Genomic DNA, 19982 nt, shown 5'->3' with positions numbered 1-19982 from the left:
AAATTATATTTAATATTACTACTTTACTGTGTGATATTGCCATTGCTGGGTGGTATGGTAACACAAAAATATTTTCTTGTTTATGGTAGAAAATAAATTCGTTCAACGCATGTTACGTTTAATCCGTTTTTTTTTGTCTGTCGAGAATGTATAGAAACCCGATTATAGCACTACGCCACGAAGCGTGTTATCGACGTTTGAATACGTACATCGGAATACAAATGTTTTGTGACTGCAAGCAATAGAACGAGACGTCTGCAATATGTCGGACTATTTGGAAATATTTTTAGATTAAGCTTAGCTTAGTACTCGTGTATAGAACTAATTCAAAGGTTTATTTTAGTATAATCGACAGTATGCAAGATATTTGACAATCAATAATCCAAGGTAAGTCCCGTTAGTGCGCGTTAACAATACAATGTATTCATTTCTTTCTTCCTCGTTCATAATGCTCGACTTTTTATGTCTCAATGGCCTTTATCTCGGGGTTTTGTTTTCTTTTGTTCTCTGTTTGCACTTTAAACGAGTTTGTGTAACCCGAAATCGGTGATCGCGATCGTGGTATTTATATAAAGTTGTTTTGTGGCAGATCGATAAGAAGAAGTGCTGTGCGAGATTGGGGAAGGTCTCGGCCGTATGCTCGGCTCGCGTGGAGTGGGCGATGCGCGTGAAGGCCGCCGCGACGGTCTGACGGCGCGCGAGCCCCCGCTGCGAGCGCGCGACTGACAACATGGAGCAACTCGTGCAGTGCCCCGTGTGCACCCTCTTCCTCCACAATGGCATGTCCCTGGAGTCCCACCTCGACACCCACCCTAAAGATCAAGTTATCAAAGCCCTGTGTAACCTATCTGCTAACAATGTCGGGTTTGGAAGCCGGACTTCCACACCCGCTCACTCTGAGCGCTCCTACAGGAGCAGGTCAAGGACTCCCGCGGAGGACAGCCCTCGGTGGAGTGGCCGCAGCATCGACAATGAGAGATACTGGCGACGTACCCCCAGCAGGAGTTCCAAGACCCCTGCATCCAGTATTGCTAGAAATGCAACACCATCAGATATGCAAATAGGTGATGTCAACTTTGAAAATAATTCCAATAATGCAACATCTAGCCCTTACCCAGCCATGTCATTCATGAAGCCTGACAAGTCTAGTCAGCCCTTCATGCAGAATGTACCCGGGCCGGAGTTTGATCCACAATATGTGTACTACCCGGACCAGCAGGAGGACAAGGAGATCAAGTATTCACGAAGCGCTGAGTACAGTGCCATAGACAACACTAGTAATGTGTTTACATATAATATGCCATCTGTGGCCCCGGCGCCCAAGCTACAGACGGCCCTGATGCCTGCAGGCTCGGGCTCCCGCAGAAATAATGATCTTGTAAAATTACTTCCTAAACCTAATAATATACTTGTTAAGGCCAATGTGGGAGGAGTGCAATATATTACCCCTGGAGTGAAGCCCATGCACCTAGTGGTGCCCACTGCACCGACATTTGTACAGAAGAGTGTTCAAAATAATATGATTGTGTCCGGGAGTATACCCACCAGCCAAATCATGGAGCCCAAGTCTGTAGTGTCACCACTAGCCAGCAGCAGTAGTTCATTCAACCAGTTGTCAACGGGCACTTTCACTCCAGGCACTACAGTGGTCACCCAGAACTCACAGATTATCTACAGGGAAATGGTACACAATATAGACGGGAAACCTTTCATTTCCAGCATGCCCGCAGTGCTCAGTGGCCACGACAATGTGACTAATGTAGCCGCCACTAGCTCTATGTACCAGAATGTCATGGTGGTGGATCAGTTTGGAAACACATCCTGTATGTACACCACGCCTCAGCAGATTCTGTCCAAGCAATGCAATCCACCAGTGTATAGTGAAGTGTCCATGAGTAACCTGGAGAAATCACTGTCTAATCCTAGCAATATAAGTAATGAATCCAATAAAACATTGATAATTGAAGTTGGCCCCATAGTGGGGCCGCCGGTAGAAGTGTGCACCACCAGTACTAACAGGAGCACCTCACAAGCTTCTCAGACAGTTGCAGACACACCTGGCCCAGAGAAGCAAGTAGAAAGGAATGACATGCCCGGATCTACTAAAGGACTAAAAATTCTTAGCAACATTAAGGTGGAAGTACCAGTACAGCATCACAAAAATTTGCTCAATACCATTGTAGACCTTACAGGAACCCAGGAGCCCGAATACTCTGAACGAGCCGCCTCTCCAGAGCGGATCCTGCCTGACTTCGAGGACAACCACCACAGCCTGTCCGGGGACTGCCTGCAGCCCACCACCAGTAACGATAGCATAGTTTCAAATACATTCTCTGTGATAAAAAACGTCGGGAATCCTCCCTCGTACAAAGACTCGGTTTCCAAGTCTTCTGTTGTAGATAATAAAATTGATAACGAATTTTCTGATAGTTGCCCCATGCCCGACCTCATTTGCAACGAAAAGCCGTCGATATCGCCGTGCAGCGAGCTCTCAGAGAGCGGGGATAACTCCACCGATAGAATTTCCATATCGCCGAAGCCTGAAACGCCGCCAGCTCCCATAGAACCGTCCATAGAGACCACTACACCACCTCTGAAGCACTCCTTTAGGCACACACCTCTAAGACTGAACAATATCTTTGTCAAGAAGCATAAAAAGATTTTAGAAATTAAGAATTCCAAGAGTTTTACCGTGACGCCGTGCAGCAGTAAAGACCTGCAAGTGGGGCCGTCGTCGCCGGCGCGCCCGCCCGAAAACTTCACCATGAATAAAATTCACAGCATCGACACGAGCGAAAAGGAAAGAGCGGAGACCTTGCAGACCATCACTGTGGAAGTCTGCAACGACAATGACAATGACAGCCAGCACGAGTTCGACGCGGACACGGAGGAGCAGTCGATGGACCTGGAGCCCGTGGCGTGCTCCAGCATCCGCGACTCGAGCCAGCACTCGTCCGTGCACGTGAAGGAGGAGATCAACTCCAGCAACGAGAGCGGCTTCAGCAACGAGCGCGGGCTCGCGCCGCTCGAAGCCATGCGCCCCATCAACGTGATCGCGTACGGCGCCATGGCCGAGTTCGACGACGAGTCCAACCACAAGGAGCTGCTGGAGCTCGAGGCGTCCTCGAAGAACAAGCAGTTCGTGAGCATGATGAACGACAACTACTTCGGGGACAACATCTACGCGGACTACTTCACGCCGGAGCGGGAGGCGTTCGAGGCGCGCGAGAAGGACGCGTACCTGTGGGGCTCGGCGCAGCGGGACGGCGAGTTCGTGCTGCCCACCTTCGTGCACGAGAGCTACAAGATCGCGGACAGCGACGCCGACTACGCGGAGCTGCAGGAGCGAGAGCGCGACGCCAAGCCGGCCGCCGGCGCCTCGCACCCCCACCCCCACCCCCACCCCCACCCCCACCCCGACGTGGACTCGCCCTGGACTGGGGTAAGGACACGTGCATTCTTCATTTTTAGGCTTCCGTACCCAAAGGTTAAAAACGGGACCCTATTACTAAGACTCCGCTGTCCGTCTGTCTGTCACCAGGCTGTATCTCAAGAACCGTGATAGCCAGACAGTTGAAATTTTTACAGAAGATGTATTTCTGTTGCCGCTATAACAACAAATACCAAAAACAGAATAAAATAAATATTTAAGGGGGGCTCCATAATTCATAATTTATTTATTGCATCCATGGTTTACATTTGGTGGTACATACATAGTGGGTTTCACATGGACCCTGGTAGGGCACAGCAATAGTCTTAAATCTAAAGTATGCTAGGTATTGGTATTAATGTAATCATTATATATAGGTACATACTCCCATACAACAAACGTGATTTTTTTGCCGTTTTTTGCGTAATGGTACGGAACCCTTCGTGCGCGAGTCCGACTCGCACTTGGCCGGTTTTTATACTATTTGGACTTCTCTTGAATTTGAAATGCAGGACCCACTATGATATGTACGACACACATGTGATAAGTGGATCCAGTCCAGACTCCATTGTTCCTTCTGAACAATTCGCCACGTAAAGACTGTTGTTGTTAGGACATTTTTTTTTAATTAAGCGAAATCAGTTTAGACGCGTTCGCCGGAAATATGTTTCTTATTTGAAAATATACTTTTTCTCTTTAAAAACCGTACAGTAGCCTCTCACGTTGAACTCCCCTTAGGTCTCAAGTCGGTCGCATCTAAAGTGGGTCGAGGTCTCAGATAGTCATTAAGTTTTGGGTCTGCCACAATGGCCGAGAGAAAGCATTGAATAATAATGAACTCGTAGTTACGTAAACTGGTCGTGTATCGAATTATTTTAAAGGGCAAACAACTGTACCTTTATTAACTTAATATATTTTGGACTCTTACTATACAAAAAATTGTTATGTGGATATTTATTTTGTCCCAACTTCCCAAGTTCCCAAACTTTGGGTTAGTTAAAAATGTTAAACTTATTTTGTTCGTAGTTATTTAGAGATTTAGACTACGGCTGTCGAAATGTGGACGCGGACAACCGTCGAATAAAGTTAGTCGGCGGTTACTGACGCACTCTCAGTTCTCAGATTTCCTTATTATGGCAATTTACCGTCTTCCTATACGACTGTATCGAGTTGTTATACCTAGTATCATATCAATTGCCCCTAAACTCCGGACAGGGTCGTTGGGACTCTTCTTTATTAAGTCAATGCTCCATTTTAAAATGTAAATGCAAAAAAAAAACAGCGTTCAGATCTACCCTAATTGTAATTAATTCTGTCCTACTTTACTTTAAATACATTCGATTCAAAATACGAATACAACCTCAAACTTAGGAGACTTCTATTTCTTTCGAAGCGATTATTTCCGGAGATATTGTTATTATTTGTTAAGCAGACAGGCAGTTGGAATAACTGATAATGCCTGTATCCAGAGTCATCAACAAAGTTTTCAGTGTTGAGTAGAATTTGCATTGTGCTAATCTAATTTATTCTTAAACACGTTCACACTTTGGGCCGATACTACGTCCTCTGGTTTGGGAGTTTGTTCCAAGCTTTGACCACTCTGTTGCTAAATAAGTGTCTATGAGGTTATTGTAGGACCTGCGAGCCACCAGCTTATACTGATGACCTCTCCACTTTATCAAAAAAATATACGCAGCAATACGAGTATGTCTTATGCGTTGCGTTTGACCTTTTAATGCCTTTACTAAACGGTACGTCAACGTATTTTATTAGCGGTGCGCCCGATCCTTTATTACTTAATGTAATGTACTTATCTGAATTTCACGGGACTTATAAAAAAAATAGTGATGCCCAGGCAACATTGTTAGTCCCATAATACACATTTCGCGATGTTTCGTTAGTATTTTTTGTTATGATTCTTATAGCGATTGAGTAATTGTAATGGTATTCGGTAATAAGGTCGTTTTGTGCATAGATTTAAAAGATGGAACGCGACGCGAGGCTTCCGTCTCATATGTTTGACTTTATGCTGTAATCACAGTGCGAGATTTTTGCAAGATCTCGCTGGAATAATAAGATGACTGAGCTACAGGGTGCCTCGGTTTCGTGATTGTTGGAGTAGTAACAGAATGCTGGTCGTATTGCAGATGTACCGCGAGGTGGAGGCCGAGGGCTACGACCTGCTGGCCCGCGAGAGCTGGATGTCCGACGCAGAGGATACCGAGTCCGCAGAGAAGACGGATTGTTTGTTAGTACTTATTTTGTATTATATAATTTAAAAATTTGTAATATTTCGCTACCGCACAAGGGTTCTCTCTCAATGAGGAAGCACAATTGGAACCAGGAAGAAACTACTACATAAAATTGTAACCATTGATATTACAAACAGACGCTACTGCTAAAAAATGTAAGTATGTAAATTGGCATGGGGCGACTGAGTTGAAGCCTTTGGCGGGTGTGGTTTTAACATTAGTTTCTTATGATAGGGAGACGGCTCGGAGTGCGCCGCGGCCGGTGACGTGCGCACTGTGCCGCGCGGTGTTCGCGTCGCGCGCCGAGCTGCGCGCGCACCGTGCGCTTGTGCACGCGCACGCGCACGCGCACGCGCACGCGCACGCGCACGCGCACGCGCACGCGCACGCGCACGCCGCCGCGGGCACGTGCGCGCCGGGCAGCTCCAGGACCGCTACCTACCGCCGCGCAGGCGCACCCGCCATCAAGCAGGAGGACAAGCCTACAGTCGCGCCGCCAACAGGTACACACTTAGACCTAGTATACTTGTTCCCTCGTGACTCAGGATGCCTCCTGATGTTACACCAGTTGGTTATCCAACATCACTCCAGAATAAGGCTGCGTTTTCACCACAGATATGCGAGGATGCGTAACGAGGAATATGTTTGCCAATCAATAGAAAATTCCAAATTTTATATTAAAGGAAAAAATTTAAAAAGTTAAACTTCCGGCAGGATTTGAACCCGCAACCTCCGCAATCCGTGCAGACGTATCTGCATGTTAAAAATTTGATTCAATAGAATATTGTCCACTAGAGCTGCGCTGAGTGAGGATAGGTAAATGAAGTGATTCTATTGGTTCTTAACAAATCCCCCTCGCTGCGTAGTGGCCTTCTCGCACGTCTATGGTGGAAACGCAGCCTAATAGAGATGTGCTATGTCCGCCTTTCTTTCTCCATTTTTTTATAACAAAACACTACATGGCTCAGGACCAGGGACCGGACAACCCTTTCCGCGATAAAACCCTTTCAATGGGCGTCCCTTAAACAAGGCTAACACATTGAAAGACTTTCCCTCTTGATCTGCAAGCCCATTCATACCCCTTCCTTTGACTAACCCTTATCGAAAAGCTAACCAAAAATAAGGCTAGCCCTTAATAAGGGTTACCCTTATCTTTAAGCGCATTTTATAAAGGTTTCCCTTTGCGCGAAAGAGACAGGATTAGTATATATCAAATACAAATACAAAATACAAATACAAATGTTTATTTCATAGAATATGGTACAAAGATGGTCAAATTACAATAAGTGCGGCATATTCTGCCTCTATCGGCGTAGAAATATGTATTACTTACAACTAAGTTGCTATACCTACTTGATTATTACTAACATGCATATAATATATTTTAATATTTACATATCGAGTTTTTACAAACCTTATAATTACCTAGGTATTGGCACAATAGTAGTTAAGTCAGGAATCAATTACAATACATTAAAATTATATTACAAATAATTAGTTTATTAATAATTAAGGAACTCATTGATCGAATAAAAACACATGTCAAGTAACCATCAAACATTTTTTTCTGAAATTTATTTATATCTAGTGATTTTATGTCATTTGGAATCTTATTATACAATTTAATTGCCATGATATAAACATTTTTACTAAATATGTTTACTTTTTGTCTTGGAACAAATAGTTTGCTTGGATACCTTCCATTTGTTTTATTATGAACGGCATCATGTAGAGGAAATAGATCTGGGTGTTTTCTACGCTATCTACGCTAGTGTATGAAAAAGAAAGAAAATACGTGCCTAGTCAAAGAACGCCGCCGTCGCCGCCGACTCGCTCGGATTCAAAGTAATGTGTGCTTTATGAACGAGGTAGACGACTTAAATTAGCACTCTTATATGCTAAAATGGAAGCCCTTTATAAGGCTAACCCTTATAAGCAATATGCAAGGTGTTGGTGAGCGGATGATAAGGGTTTTGTAAGGGTATTTGGGCTACCAATTACACAAATGTGTGTACACAAATATAAGGGTTTTTAAAAGCAAAATGAAGGGTTTCGTCTGGCAAAGGGTATGGTGAGTTAAGCCTCATGCAATACCCTTATAAAACCCGGATAACGGATAGCGGGCCGGTCCCTGCTCAGGACCTACCTATGCAAATGAATAAGTAACGAAGAAATTCGTCAAATGTCAAATTGACTACATGAATTTCCGGACGAAATCACCCAATTGATATGAAAAGAAATCACCCAATTTATTTCCGGACCGATGCGACCTTCAAACCTTCAAGAAAAGAGCGTACTCCCATCTTAAAGGCCGGCAACGACAACTCCTCTGGTGTTGCGGGTTTCCATGGACGACGGTAATCGCTTACCATCAGGTGATCCGTCTGCTCGTTTGCCTCTTATATCATATAAAAAAAATGAGACCTACATTTTTTTAACAAAACATACAAATAGTATGTAGATAAACAGATACCCCCTTATTCATAAACGTCTATTATAAGTTGACAAGCCGCTAATAATCGTTTCTCCCTTTCCGACGTATTGGTATGATGGAAAGGGACAAACGATTATTAGCTGCTTGTCAACTTTAGTAGAGGTTTATGAATAAGGGGGATAGTATGCTTACGTATTTTTGGCTTTCTATCAGAGAAGGGTCCTTATTCTGTCGTTTTATTATTTTATCAGTATTTAGTAACGGAACAAATATGAATGTTTTCAGAAACAGAAACGCTTCTGCTGCCAGACTCTAAAGAAGCCCTAACATCGAGCATCTTGTACCCGGGCGGGCTGGAGACCAAACCCGTCATCATCAAGCAGGAGCCCCGGCGGCGGCGGAGAGACCACACGTGCCCCACATGCAAGGTACTGTCTTCTCTGCTGCCAGACTCTAGAGAAGCCCTAACATCGAGCATCTTGTACCCGGGCGGGCTGGAGACCAAACCCGTCATCATCAAGCAGGAGCCCCGGCGGCGGCGGAGAGACCACACGTGCCCCACATGCAAGGTACTGTCTTCTCTGCTGCCAGACTCTAGAGAAGCCCTAACATCGAGCATCTTGTACCCGGGCGGGCTGGAGACCAAACCCGTCATCATCAAGCAGGAGCCCCGGCGGCGGCGGAGAGACCACACGTGCCCCACATGCAAGATACTGTCTTCTCTGCTGCCAGACACTAGAGAAGCCCTAACATCGAGCATCTTGTACCCGGGCGGGCTGGAGACCAAACCCGTCATCATCAAGCAGGAGCCCCGGCGGCGGCGGAGAGACCACACGTGCCCCACATGCAAGGTACTGTCTTCTCTGCTGCCAGACACTAGAGAAGCCCTAACATCGAGCATCTTGTACCCGGGCGGGCTGGAGACCAAACCCATCATCATCAAGCAGGAGCCCCGTCGGCGGCGGAGAGACCACACGTGCCCCACATGCAAGGTACTGTCTTCTCTGCTGCCAGACACTAGAGAAGCCCTAACATCGAGCATCTTGTACCCGGGCGGGCTGGAGACCAAACCCGTCATCATCAAGCAGGAGCCCCGTCGGCGGCGGAGAGACCACACGTGCCCCACATGCAAGGTACTGTCTTCTCTGCTGCCAGACTCTAGAGAAGCCCTAACATCGATCATCTTGTACCCGGACGGGCTGGAGACCAAACCCGTCATCATCAAGCAGGAGCCCCGGCGGCGGCGGAGAGACCACACGTGCCCCACATGCAAGGTACTGTCTTCTCTGCTGCCAGACTCTAGAGAAGCCCTAACATCGATCATCTTGTACCCGGGCGGGCTGGAGACCAAACCCGTCATCATCAAGCAGGAGCCCCGTCGGCGGCGGAGAGACCACACGTGCCCCACATGCAAGGTACTGTCTTCTCTGCTGCCAGACTCTAGAGAAGCCCTAACATCGATCATCTTGTACCCGGACGGGCTGGAGACCAAACCCGTCATCATCAAGCAGGAGCCCCGGCGGCGGCGGAGAGACCACACGTGCCCCACATGCAAGGTATTGTTGCCGTAAAGCACCACAGATTAGCAGATCATTTCATCGATCATTAGTTTGGGCCACATCGCCATGAAAGTAACTAGCTTAATCTCTTTATTGGCAAAGCGACAAACAAAAACAGTATAATAAATAGTAAATAACTTCTCAGCTCTCAGGGGTCTAAATTTGTCATGTAAAGACGGGCTTGAAATGGGTTACCCGTTGACCACGGACGTTGTAAAGGGTTCGAAAGGGTATACATAACCCGATTAATAGTACATTATGATACAAGTGTGCTACGTTGGTCATTACACACGAGGCGATATTGTGCGCGCGAGCTGTAAGCGAGCGCGCAATAAGAGAGCCGATGTGTGTTATGACCAATGCACACGTGTTTCATACGACGTTTTTCAACACACTTGCGAGGAAAAAAAAACTAAACTGATTATATATAAATCAAATTTTAATTGCTGAAACTTGAATTTTCAAAATGGTGCTTCGTTTTCAAAACTTTAAAGGTACATTTTCGTCAATATTTATACTAAAAACTTGCGAAACTATCCTAATGTCGTAACAAATAAGACGGAAAATGGAGCGTAATTTTTTTTTCTGTACGCGATCTCACTGCGCGCGCGCATGGCAAAGGCGCGAACGGAATCGACAAACAGCCAACATCAAAAATGTAAAAACTATTATTTTCGTATTTATAAGCGATGGATTTAGACAAAATCGAACAAATGTTATGTTTATTCATTATTGTAATTTACGAGAGAATGTAATCTATAAATTACGTTTTGCGAGATAAAACTTCAGAACCTCTAAAATGGCTTACTTAGTTGGTTTTAAAAAAAAAATACTCGACCAATTAAGTAGGCTCCGTTTCTATACATGTTCTTAGGAATCGGTTACCTTCTTAACTCAGTCGGATTATCATTCATTACACACGAGTGCTATAATATAAAGCCTGACCAGGAATATATTATCATTGTCAAGAGGGCGCTGTTATTTTCAAGTATAGAGTGATTAGGGTGACAGTTCAGTATAGTATGAAAATATCAGTTCCAGTGAAATTCCGTAACATGGCGCGTGATTATATATTCCTGGTCAGGCTTTACTGAAAAAGCACGCCAAAAATCGGTGGAATAAAAACGTCGTCAAGCAAGTGTGTTGAAATAGTACATTATTGTCGAGGCTCTTAAGTAGCTACTTGCTCGCTGAGGATTCGTTTTAAACGGACGACCTTGGGAGTCCGTTTAATTGAATCCGAAGGCAGCAAGTAGCCTTCCAGCCGAGTCATATATAGTGCTTTTCTCAAAAATGCCGCAATAAATACAAATACAGTAGAAATATTTTACAGAAGCAACGTTCTTATGTATATATTTTCACAGAAAAAAGTTTAAAGATTTTCTTTGCCGCCTTTTTGTTGTTTATATTTGTATTTTTCTGCTGAAAATACGCTAACCTATTTGAGACACCTAAATAGTCGTGGTACCAACATTATAATAATAAGTACTGATCATCTGTTTGGCTGTTTAATGGACCTATGCCTTCATTTGATATGGCCACTTCAACTTTTAAAAAGTTTGGAACTCGACAAGTAATGGAATTTGTATGCAACATTGCAGTCCCGAAATTGAGACTGCAATGTTTTTAACTTTTTAATTTTTCACTGACCATAAACTACGCACTTCGCGACCTACTTTTTAACCGGCAACGTCGACTTTGCCGTCCATTTTTGAGAAAATAGAGTTATTTCATAAATAACTATAGTGGTCAACGAAGACAATATTAACGGGCTTGAAGTTTGAAATTTAGATTTATATTGAGGTGTTGACGCGAGCGAGGAGGAGGTTTGTGCCCGAATAAGCGCTACACAAGGACACCTCTCCTGAGTCCTGAGGTAGCCTCGTCTGCAAGAATGAGAGTACATATCGGTGGTCGGTTGTTGCGCAGGTGGACCAGGGCTCGGAGGCGGCGTTCACGGCGCACCTGAAGCAGCACCCGCTGGAGTGCCTGACGTGCGGCAAGTGCTTCTTCCGGCGCGCTAACCTCGCTTTGCATCTCAAGACGCACCAGGGCATCAAGAACTTCAAGTGAGTGTCCGCTCCGTTCTGACTCATTTTGAACTAAAAGGTAGTTCGATTGAGCAAACTGGGTAGTTGCCAATTTCATAGATACCGGTGTTCCATAGCCACAAATTCACATTTTGCCCTGTAACCAAGCCTATGGTACGGGGTTCGGTTTCCAATAAGGGCATTTATGTGTGATGAGCACAGATATTTGTACCTGAGTCAAGAGGTACCGGTCGCTATGTATTTAAGTATTTATATACCTATTATATATATCGTTGTCTGAGTACCCGAGTACCCACTGTGTACACGAGCCTTCTTGAGCTTACTGTGATGGGACTTAGTCAATTTGTGTATGTCCAATATTAATTTATTTTATTTAAAATGAATTTTATTATAAAAAAATATATATATATATATATTATTGTTTTATAAAAAACTATCGCGTGGAATGTGAGTTAACTTAGCACCGACTTAAACAGAACAGAGTGTGGGAGTGGCATTGTAAACGTAACATTTTCATAGACATATGACATTAACGCATTCACTGCCATGCCAGCGACCCGCTATGCGAGTTCTCTGTTCGTAGGCGCTTTTCGCTACAAACGGTTTTCCCGTGTTAGCTCGCCCTGGTACTGAATATGTTATTGATCATATGTGTAGTAACTTTCTGACATTGTACAGATGCGAGGTGTGCGAGAAGCGTTTCATGACGCGCCAGAAACTGCAAGAACACCACAACACACACACGGGCCGCGCGCCCTACAAGTGCACCGTCTGCGACGACACCTTCCGCCGCTACTCCAACATGGTGCAGCACAGGTAAATATTGTACACACACACACACACACACACACACACACACACGGCAGTGATCACTTACAATCGGATCATCCGTCTGCTCGTTTGCCTCCTATATCATAAAAAAAGGAAGACATTACTATATTTCGCCAATCTTCATTAATTTGAAATCGAGGGAAGGTCTTCTAAGACCGTTTTCGCGTAGCAGCACGGCTCCCGGTAGCTGCCCTCACTGACCCAATAGGAAATAAGAAAATCCAACCTATATAGTCTGCATCTCTAAAAATGTTAAGAGCGACTATCACTAACATTCCGATTTGCATAAAAAAATTATAACCTTTAAATGTATCGTAGCACGTATGCACTCATTTCGTAGGGGTCGATGTCGCTCTCTATCTTATTTCTAATATTCTCTCCTGTAAAGTATTATGACCCCCCCCCCCCCCCTCCCCCGCAGAGACCGGCACCACCTGCACAAGAAGCGGCTGGTGCGCGACTTCGTGTGCGCGTGCGGCGCCGTGTTCCACTCGCGCGCCAAGCTGCGCTGGCACGCCGAGACGCACGCCGCGCGACCGCACGCCTGCCCCGCGTGCGGGGACAAGTTCCTCCACCAGGCGTCGCTCACCCGCCACGTGCGCCGCGCACACGACCCCGCCTACACCGACACGCAGCGCCCCCGCCAGCACAACGTGCCCTGCCCCGTCTGCAAGCAGGTACGTGGTGTAGCCACCTGCACGACAAGTGCCCGCACCATCGCTCACCCGCCACGACCCCGCCTACACCGACACGCAGCGCCCCCGCCAGCACAACGTGCCCTGCCCCGTCTGCAAGCAGGTACGTGGTGTAGCCACCTGCACGACAAGTGCCCGCACCATCGCTCACCCGCCACGACCCCGCCTACACCGACACGCAGCGCCCCCGCCAGCACAACGTGCCCTGCCCCGTCTGCAAGCAGGTACGTGGTGTAGCCACCTGCACGACAAGTGCCCGCACCATCGCTCACCCGCCACGACCCCGCCTACACCGACACGCAGCGCCCCCGCCAGCACAACGTGCCCTGCCCCGTCTGCAAGCAGGTACGTGGTGTAGCCACCTGCACGACAAGTGCCCGCACCATCGCTCACCCGCCACGACCCCGCCTACACCGACACGCAGCGCCCCCGCCAGCACAACGTGCCCTGCCCCGTCTGCAAGCAGGTACGTGGTGTAGCCACCTGCACGACAAGTGCCCGCACCATCGCTCACCCGCCACGACCCCGCCTACACCGACACGCAGCGCCCCCGCCAGCACAACGTGCCCTGCCCCGTCTGCAAGCAGGTACGTGGTGTAGCCACCTGCACGACAAGTGCCCGCACCATCGCTCACCCGCCACGACCCCGCCTACACCGACACGCAGCGCCCCCGCCAGCACAACGTGCCCTGCCCCGTCTGCAAGCAGGTACGTGGTGTAGCCACCTGCACGACAAGTGCCCGCACCATCGCTCACCCGCCACGACCCCGCCTACACCGACACGCAGCGCCCCCGCCAGCACAACGTGCCCTGCCCCGTCTGCAAGCAGGTACGTGGTGTAGCCACCTGCACGACAAGTGCCCGCACCATCGCTCACCCGCCACGACCCCGCCTACACCGACACGCAGCGCCCCCGCCAGCACAACGTGCCCTGCCCCGTCTGCAAGCAGGTACGTGGTGTAGCCACCTGCACGACAAGTGCCCGCACCATCGCTCACCCGCCACGACCCCGCCTACACCGACACGCAGCGCCCCCGCCAGCACAACGTGCCCTGCCCCGTCTGCAAGCAGGTACGTGGTGTAGCCACCTGCACGACAAGTGCCCGCACCATCGCTCACCCGCCACGACCCCGCCTACACCGACACGCAGCGCCCCCGCCAGCACAACGTGCCCTGCCCCGTCTGCAAGCAGGTACGTGGTGTAGCCACCTGCACGACAAGTGCCCGCACCATCGCTCACCCGCCACGACCCCGCCTACACCGACACGCAGCGCCCCCGCCAGCACAACGTGCCCTGCCCCGTCTGCAAGCAGGTACGTGGTGTAGCCACCTGCACGACAAGTGCCCGCACCATCGCTCACCCGCCACGACCCCGCCTACACCGACACGCAGCGCCCCCGCCAGCACAACGTGCCCTGCCCCGTCTGCAAGCAGGTACGTGGTGTAGCCACCTGCACGACAAGTGCCCGCACCATCGCTCACCCGCCACGACCCCGCCTACACCGACACGCAGCGCCCCCGCCAGCACAACGTGCCCTGCCCCGTCTGCAAGCAGGTACGTGGTGTAGCCACCTGCACGACAAGTGCCCGCACCATCGCTCACCCGCCACGACCCCGCCTACACCGACACGCAGCGCCCCCGCCAGCACAACGTGCCCTGCCCCGTCTGCAAGCAGGTACGTGGTGTAGCCACCTGCACGACAAGTGCCCGCACCATCGCTCACCCGCCACGACCCCGCCTACACCGACACGCAGCGCCCCCGCCAGCACAACGTGCCCTGCCCCGTCTGCAAGCAGGTACGTGGTGTAGCCACCTGCACGACAAGTGCCCGCACCATCGCTCACCCGCCACGACCCCGCCTACACCGACACGCAGCGCCCCCGCCAGCACAACGTGCCCTGCCCCGTCTGCAAGCAGGTACGTGGTGTAGCCACCTGCACGACAAGTGCCCGCACCATCGCTCACCCGCCACGACCCCGCCTACACCGACACGCAGCGCCCCCGCCAGCACAACGTGCCCTGCCCCGTCTGCAAGCAGGTACGTGGTGTAGCCACCTGCACGACAAGTGCCCGCACCATCGCTCACCCGCCACGACCCCGCCTACACCGACACGCAGCGCCCCCGCCAGCACAACGTGCCCTGCCCCGTCTGCAAGCAGGTACGTGGTGTAGCCACCTGCACGACAAGTGCCCGCACCATCGCTCACCCGCCACGACCCCGCCTACACCGACACGCAGCGCCCCCGCCAGCACAACGTGCCCTGCCCCGTCTGCAAGCAGGTACGTGGTGTAGCCACCTGCACGACAAGTGCCCGCACCATCGCTCACCCGCCACGACCCCGCCTACACCGACACGCAGCGCCCCCGCCAGCACAACGTGCCCTGCCCCGTCTGCAAGCAGGTACGTGGTGTAGCCACCTGCACGACAAGTGCCCGCACCATCGCTCACCCGCCACGACCCCGCCTACACCGACACGCAGCGCCCCCGCCAGCACAACGTGCCCTGCCCCGTCTGCAAGCAGGTACGTGGTGTAGCCACCTGCACGACAAGTGCCCGCACCATCGCTCACCCGCCACGACCCCGCCTACACCGACACGCAGCGCCCCCGCCAGCACAACGTGCCCTGCCCCGTCTGCAAGCAGGTACGTGGTGTAGCCACCTGCACGACAAGTGCCCGCACCATCGCTCACCCGCCACGACCCCGCCTACACCGACACGCAGCGCCCCCGCCAGCACAACGTGCCCTGCCCCGTCTGCAAGCAGGTACGTGGTGTAGCCACCTGCACGACAAGTGCCCGCACCATCGCTCACCCGCCACGACCCCGCCTACACCGACACGCAGCGCCCCCGCCAGCACAACGTGCCCTGCCCCGTCTGCAAGCAGGTACGTGGTGTAGCCACCTGCACGACAAGTGCCCGCACCATCGCTCACCCGCCACGACCCCGCCTACACCGACACGCAGCGCCCCCGCCAGCACAACGTGCCCTGCCCCGTCTGCAAGCAGGTACGTGGTGTAGCCACCTGCACGACAAGTGCCCGCACCATCGCTCACCCGCCACGACCCCGCCTACACCGACACGCAGCGCCCCAGCCAGCACAACGTGCCCTGCCCCGTCTGCAAGCAGGTACGTGGTGTAGCCACCTGCACGACAAGTGCCCGCACCATCGCTCACCCGCCACGACCCCGCCTACACCGACACGCAGCGCCCCCGCCAGCACAACGTGCCCTGCCCCGTCTGCAAGCAGGTACGTGGTGTAGCCACCTGCACGACAAGTGCCCGCACCATCGCTCACCCGCCACGACCCCGCCTACACCGACACGCAGCGCCCCAGCCAGCACAACGTGCCCTGCCCCGTCTGCAAGCAGGTACGTGGTGTAGCCACCTGCACGACAAGTGCCCGCACCATCGCTCACCCGCCACGACCCCGCCTACACCGACACGCAGCGCCCCCGCCAGCACAACGTGCCCTGCCCCGTCTGCAAGCAGGTACGTGGTGTAGCCACCTGCACGACAAGTGCCCGCACCATCGCTCACCCGCCACGACCCCGCCTACACCGACACGCAGCGCCCCCGCCAGCACAACGTGCCCTGCCCCGTCTGCAAGCAGGTACGTGGTGTAGCCACCTGCACGACAAGTGCCCGCACCATCGCTCACCCGCCACGACCCCGCCTACACCGACACGCAGCGCCCCAGCCAGCACAACGTGCCCTGCCCCGTCTGCAAGCAGGTACGTGGTGTAGCCACCTGCACGACAAGTGCCCGCACCATCGCTCACCCGCCACGACCCCGCCTACACCGACACGCAGCGCCCCCGCCAGCACAACGTGCCCTGCCCCGTCTGCAAGCAGGTACGTGGTGTAGCCACCTGCACGACAAGTGCCCGCACCATCGCTCACCCGCCACGACCCCGCCTACACCGACACGCAGCGCCCCCGCCAGCACAACGTGCCCTGCCCCGTCTGCAAGCAGGTACGTGGTGTAGCCACCTGCACGACAAGTGCCCGCACCATCGCTCACCCGCCACGACCCCGCCTACACCGACACGCAGCGCCCCCGCCAGCACAACGTGCCCTGCCCCGTCTGCAAGCAGGTACGTGGTGTAGCCACCTGCACGACAAGTGCCCGCACCATCGCTCACCCGCCACGACCCCGCCTACACCGACACGCAGCGCCCCCGCCAGCACAACGTGCCCTGCCCCGTCTGCAAGCAGGTACGTGGTGTAGCCACCTGCACGACAAGTGCCCGCACCATCGCTCACCCGCCACGACCCCGCCTACACCGACACGCAGCGCCCCCGCCAGCACAACGTGCCCTGCCCCGTCTGCAAGCAGGTACGTGGTGTAGCCACCTGCACGACAAGTGCCCGCACCATCGCTCACCCGCCACGACCCCGCCTACACCGACACGCAGCGCCCCCGCCAGCACAACGTGCCCTGCCCCGTCTGCAAGCAGGTACGTGGTGTAGCCACCTGCACGACAAGTGCCCGCACCATCGCTCACCCGCCACGACCCCGCCTACACCGACACGCAGCGCCCCCGCCAGCACAACGTGCCCTGCCCCGTCTGCAAGCAGGTACGTGGTGTAGCCACCTGCACGACAAGTGCCCGCACCATCGCTCACCCGCCACGACCCCGCCTACACCGACACGCAGCGCCCCCGCCAGCACAACGTGCCCTGCCCCGTCTGCAAGCAGGTACGTGGTGTAGCCACCTGCACGACAAGTGCCTTTTTTTTTTCGTAGGGGTAAATACATTTACTAAACAGGTTAATTTTATATAGATATATCGTTTTTATTCATGAGATTCTGTTCCTAATCGGTTATGTGTCATAAAATTTCTAATATTGCTATTATCGAAAATATTTTTTATTAAAGTAATAATACTTCATTCGATGTGTGCTGATTTCGTTAAAAACAAAATTAGTAGTTTTTGAGTTTATTCCGAACATACAGACATACAGACAGACGCGGTGGGGGATTTCGTTTTATAATATGTATTGATGACATGACAGTTTAAATTCAACTAAAATTCATTTGAAAGACAATTAATAATTTAGCTTTAATTACCTACCGAAACTTAAATCAGTATAAGTACATAATTATAATGAATAGATGTGCATGAAGGTCTCGTGGTGTGCGGTGTGCGGTGTGCGGTGTGTAATTGTATTGTAATGATCGAACACGCACTCCGCAGGTGTACCTGCGCTCGAACCTGCGCGCGCACCTGCTGACGCACTCGGGCAAGCGGCCGTACGTGTGCGTGGTGTGCTCGAAGGCCTTCACCACCAAGTGGAACCTGAAGCTGCACCGCTGGACGCACGCGTCGCGCTCCGCCAAGCCCTACAAGTGCACGCTCTGCAAGGGCGCCTTCATCCGCCACTCCGAGTACGTGTCGCACATGAACGCGCACAAGGCCGTGCGCCCCTACACCTGCAACTACTGCGGCTGCCAGTTCATCCGCAAGTACAACTGCCAGCGCCACGTGCGCGAGCACGAGACGGCCAAGAAGTACGTCTGCAAGGTGGCCGAGTGCGGCAAGTCCTTCCACCGCTCCTACTACCTGTCCGAGCACATGAAGGTCCACAGCGGCGCACGGCCCTTCGCGTGCGGCGTGTGCGGCAAGCTGTCCGGCAACAAGTCCAACCACAACAAGCACGTGCGCATCCACCACGCCAGGGAGCCCGTCGCCAGCGAGGCCTAGTCTTATAGGCTTCTAATCCTAATCCTAGTCCGTTGTGTCGAGGAGGGAGTCGGTTTCGGCGTTCGTTTTGGAACGAATCATGTCAATCGGTCAAACTTTTCCGTTGCGAAATCGGTAAAATAATATTATTCGTTCGTTCGTGCTGTAGTCAAAATAACTTACGGCGGAGATAAAAAAATATTCTCAAATACTAATATGCATTCGTAAGCTGTACTTGAGACACATGAAATGGTCAGCCTCATCTCTCTGCAGGTAGATATCGACAGTCGGTATTTAATATATCGAGTCACTTCATATAAACATTATTATAAAACCTACCAGTTGGTTGTTGGCTGCTACCTCTAAAACAGAATGAGCAGTTAAAACAAATGTTTTCCATCTCTCCTATTCGGAAAGTTCACCTTTCATAGGCTGATAGCCGGGTGGAAAATTGCATTTCCCACCTTAGGGTGGAAAGTATTTTTTTTTAATTTGTACTTCGTGCAACGGCTAACAGTCATATATATATATATTTAATAAGTCATATATATGCCATATTACTCAGTTAAAAGCTCTCAATCTCATATAAGCTTCCGCATTTTCAGACCAAGTATTATCGAAATTAAATATCAATTGCAATGCATTATAAAAACATATATTTGTTAATAAATCAATATAAATGATGAATGTTTAAAATATTATCATAACATTTTTTCAGTTTCAATTTTTTTAAGGCGCGTATACATTAAGGCCATTTCAGACACATGCCAATTTAACATCGGATTGATTAGATTAGATTAGATTAGATATATTTATTTCACAACATATGATTACAGTACAAATTACATTAATGTCAATTTATAAGAATCTACATTGTGATCGTCAGAAATAAATTTAAATAATAGCAAAACAATCCAATATTAATTTCATTAATTATACATTATATGAAAAATTTCCCCTGAGAAGGATCGTCAAATAGTAACAATAATAAACAAGGAAAATGTCAAAAATGGTATGCGATTATAAATTATACAGTTATGTCAA

At 50.5% G+C, this 19982-nt stretch overlaps 1 protein-coding gene across 1 annotated transcript; it reads left to right on the top strand.

The window, feature by feature from the left end:
• The first annotated feature begins 215 nt into the window (after positions 1–215).
• On the top strand, positions 216–19459 carry LOC134749664 (uncharacterized). Its single transcript, XM_063684681.1, has 9 exons — positions 216–387; positions 590–3442; positions 5578–5678; positions 5917–6185; positions 8402–8544; positions 11605–11744; positions 12405–12542; positions 12979–13234; positions 18453–19459. The coding sequence occupies exons 2-9, from the start codon at positions 731–733 to the stop codon at positions 18957–18959; spliced, it is 4266 nt and encodes a 1421-aa protein (XP_063540751.1). The 5' UTR covers positions 216–387; positions 590–730; the 3' UTR covers positions 18960–19459.
• Positions 19460–19982: the final 523 nt, after the last annotated feature.

Source organism: Cydia strobilella, chromosome 2 (assembly GCF_947568885.1).
Source record: "Cydia strobilella chromosome 2, ilCydStro3.1, whole genome shotgun sequence".
NCBI classification, from domain to species: Eukaryota; Metazoa; Arthropoda; class Insecta; order Lepidoptera; family Tortricidae; genus Cydia; species Cydia strobilella.
This window is presented reverse-complemented; position numbering and strand designations above follow the sequence as displayed.

Excerpts from the sequence above, each read along its gene's own strand:
- LOC134749664 (XM_063684681.1), top strand. The coding sequence starts at position 731 with ATGGAGCAACTCGTGCAGTGCCCCGTGTGCACCCTCTTCCTCCACAAT. Across the intron at positions 6,186-8,401 it reads TACAGTCGCGCCGCCAACAG|AAACAGAAACGCTTCTGCTG; the intron begins GTACACACTTAG and ends GAATGTTTTCAG. Across the intron at positions 13,235-18,452 it reads CCTGCCCCGTCTGCAAGCAG|GTGTACCTGCGCTCGAACCT; the intron begins GTACGTGGTGTA and ends CGCACTCCGCAG.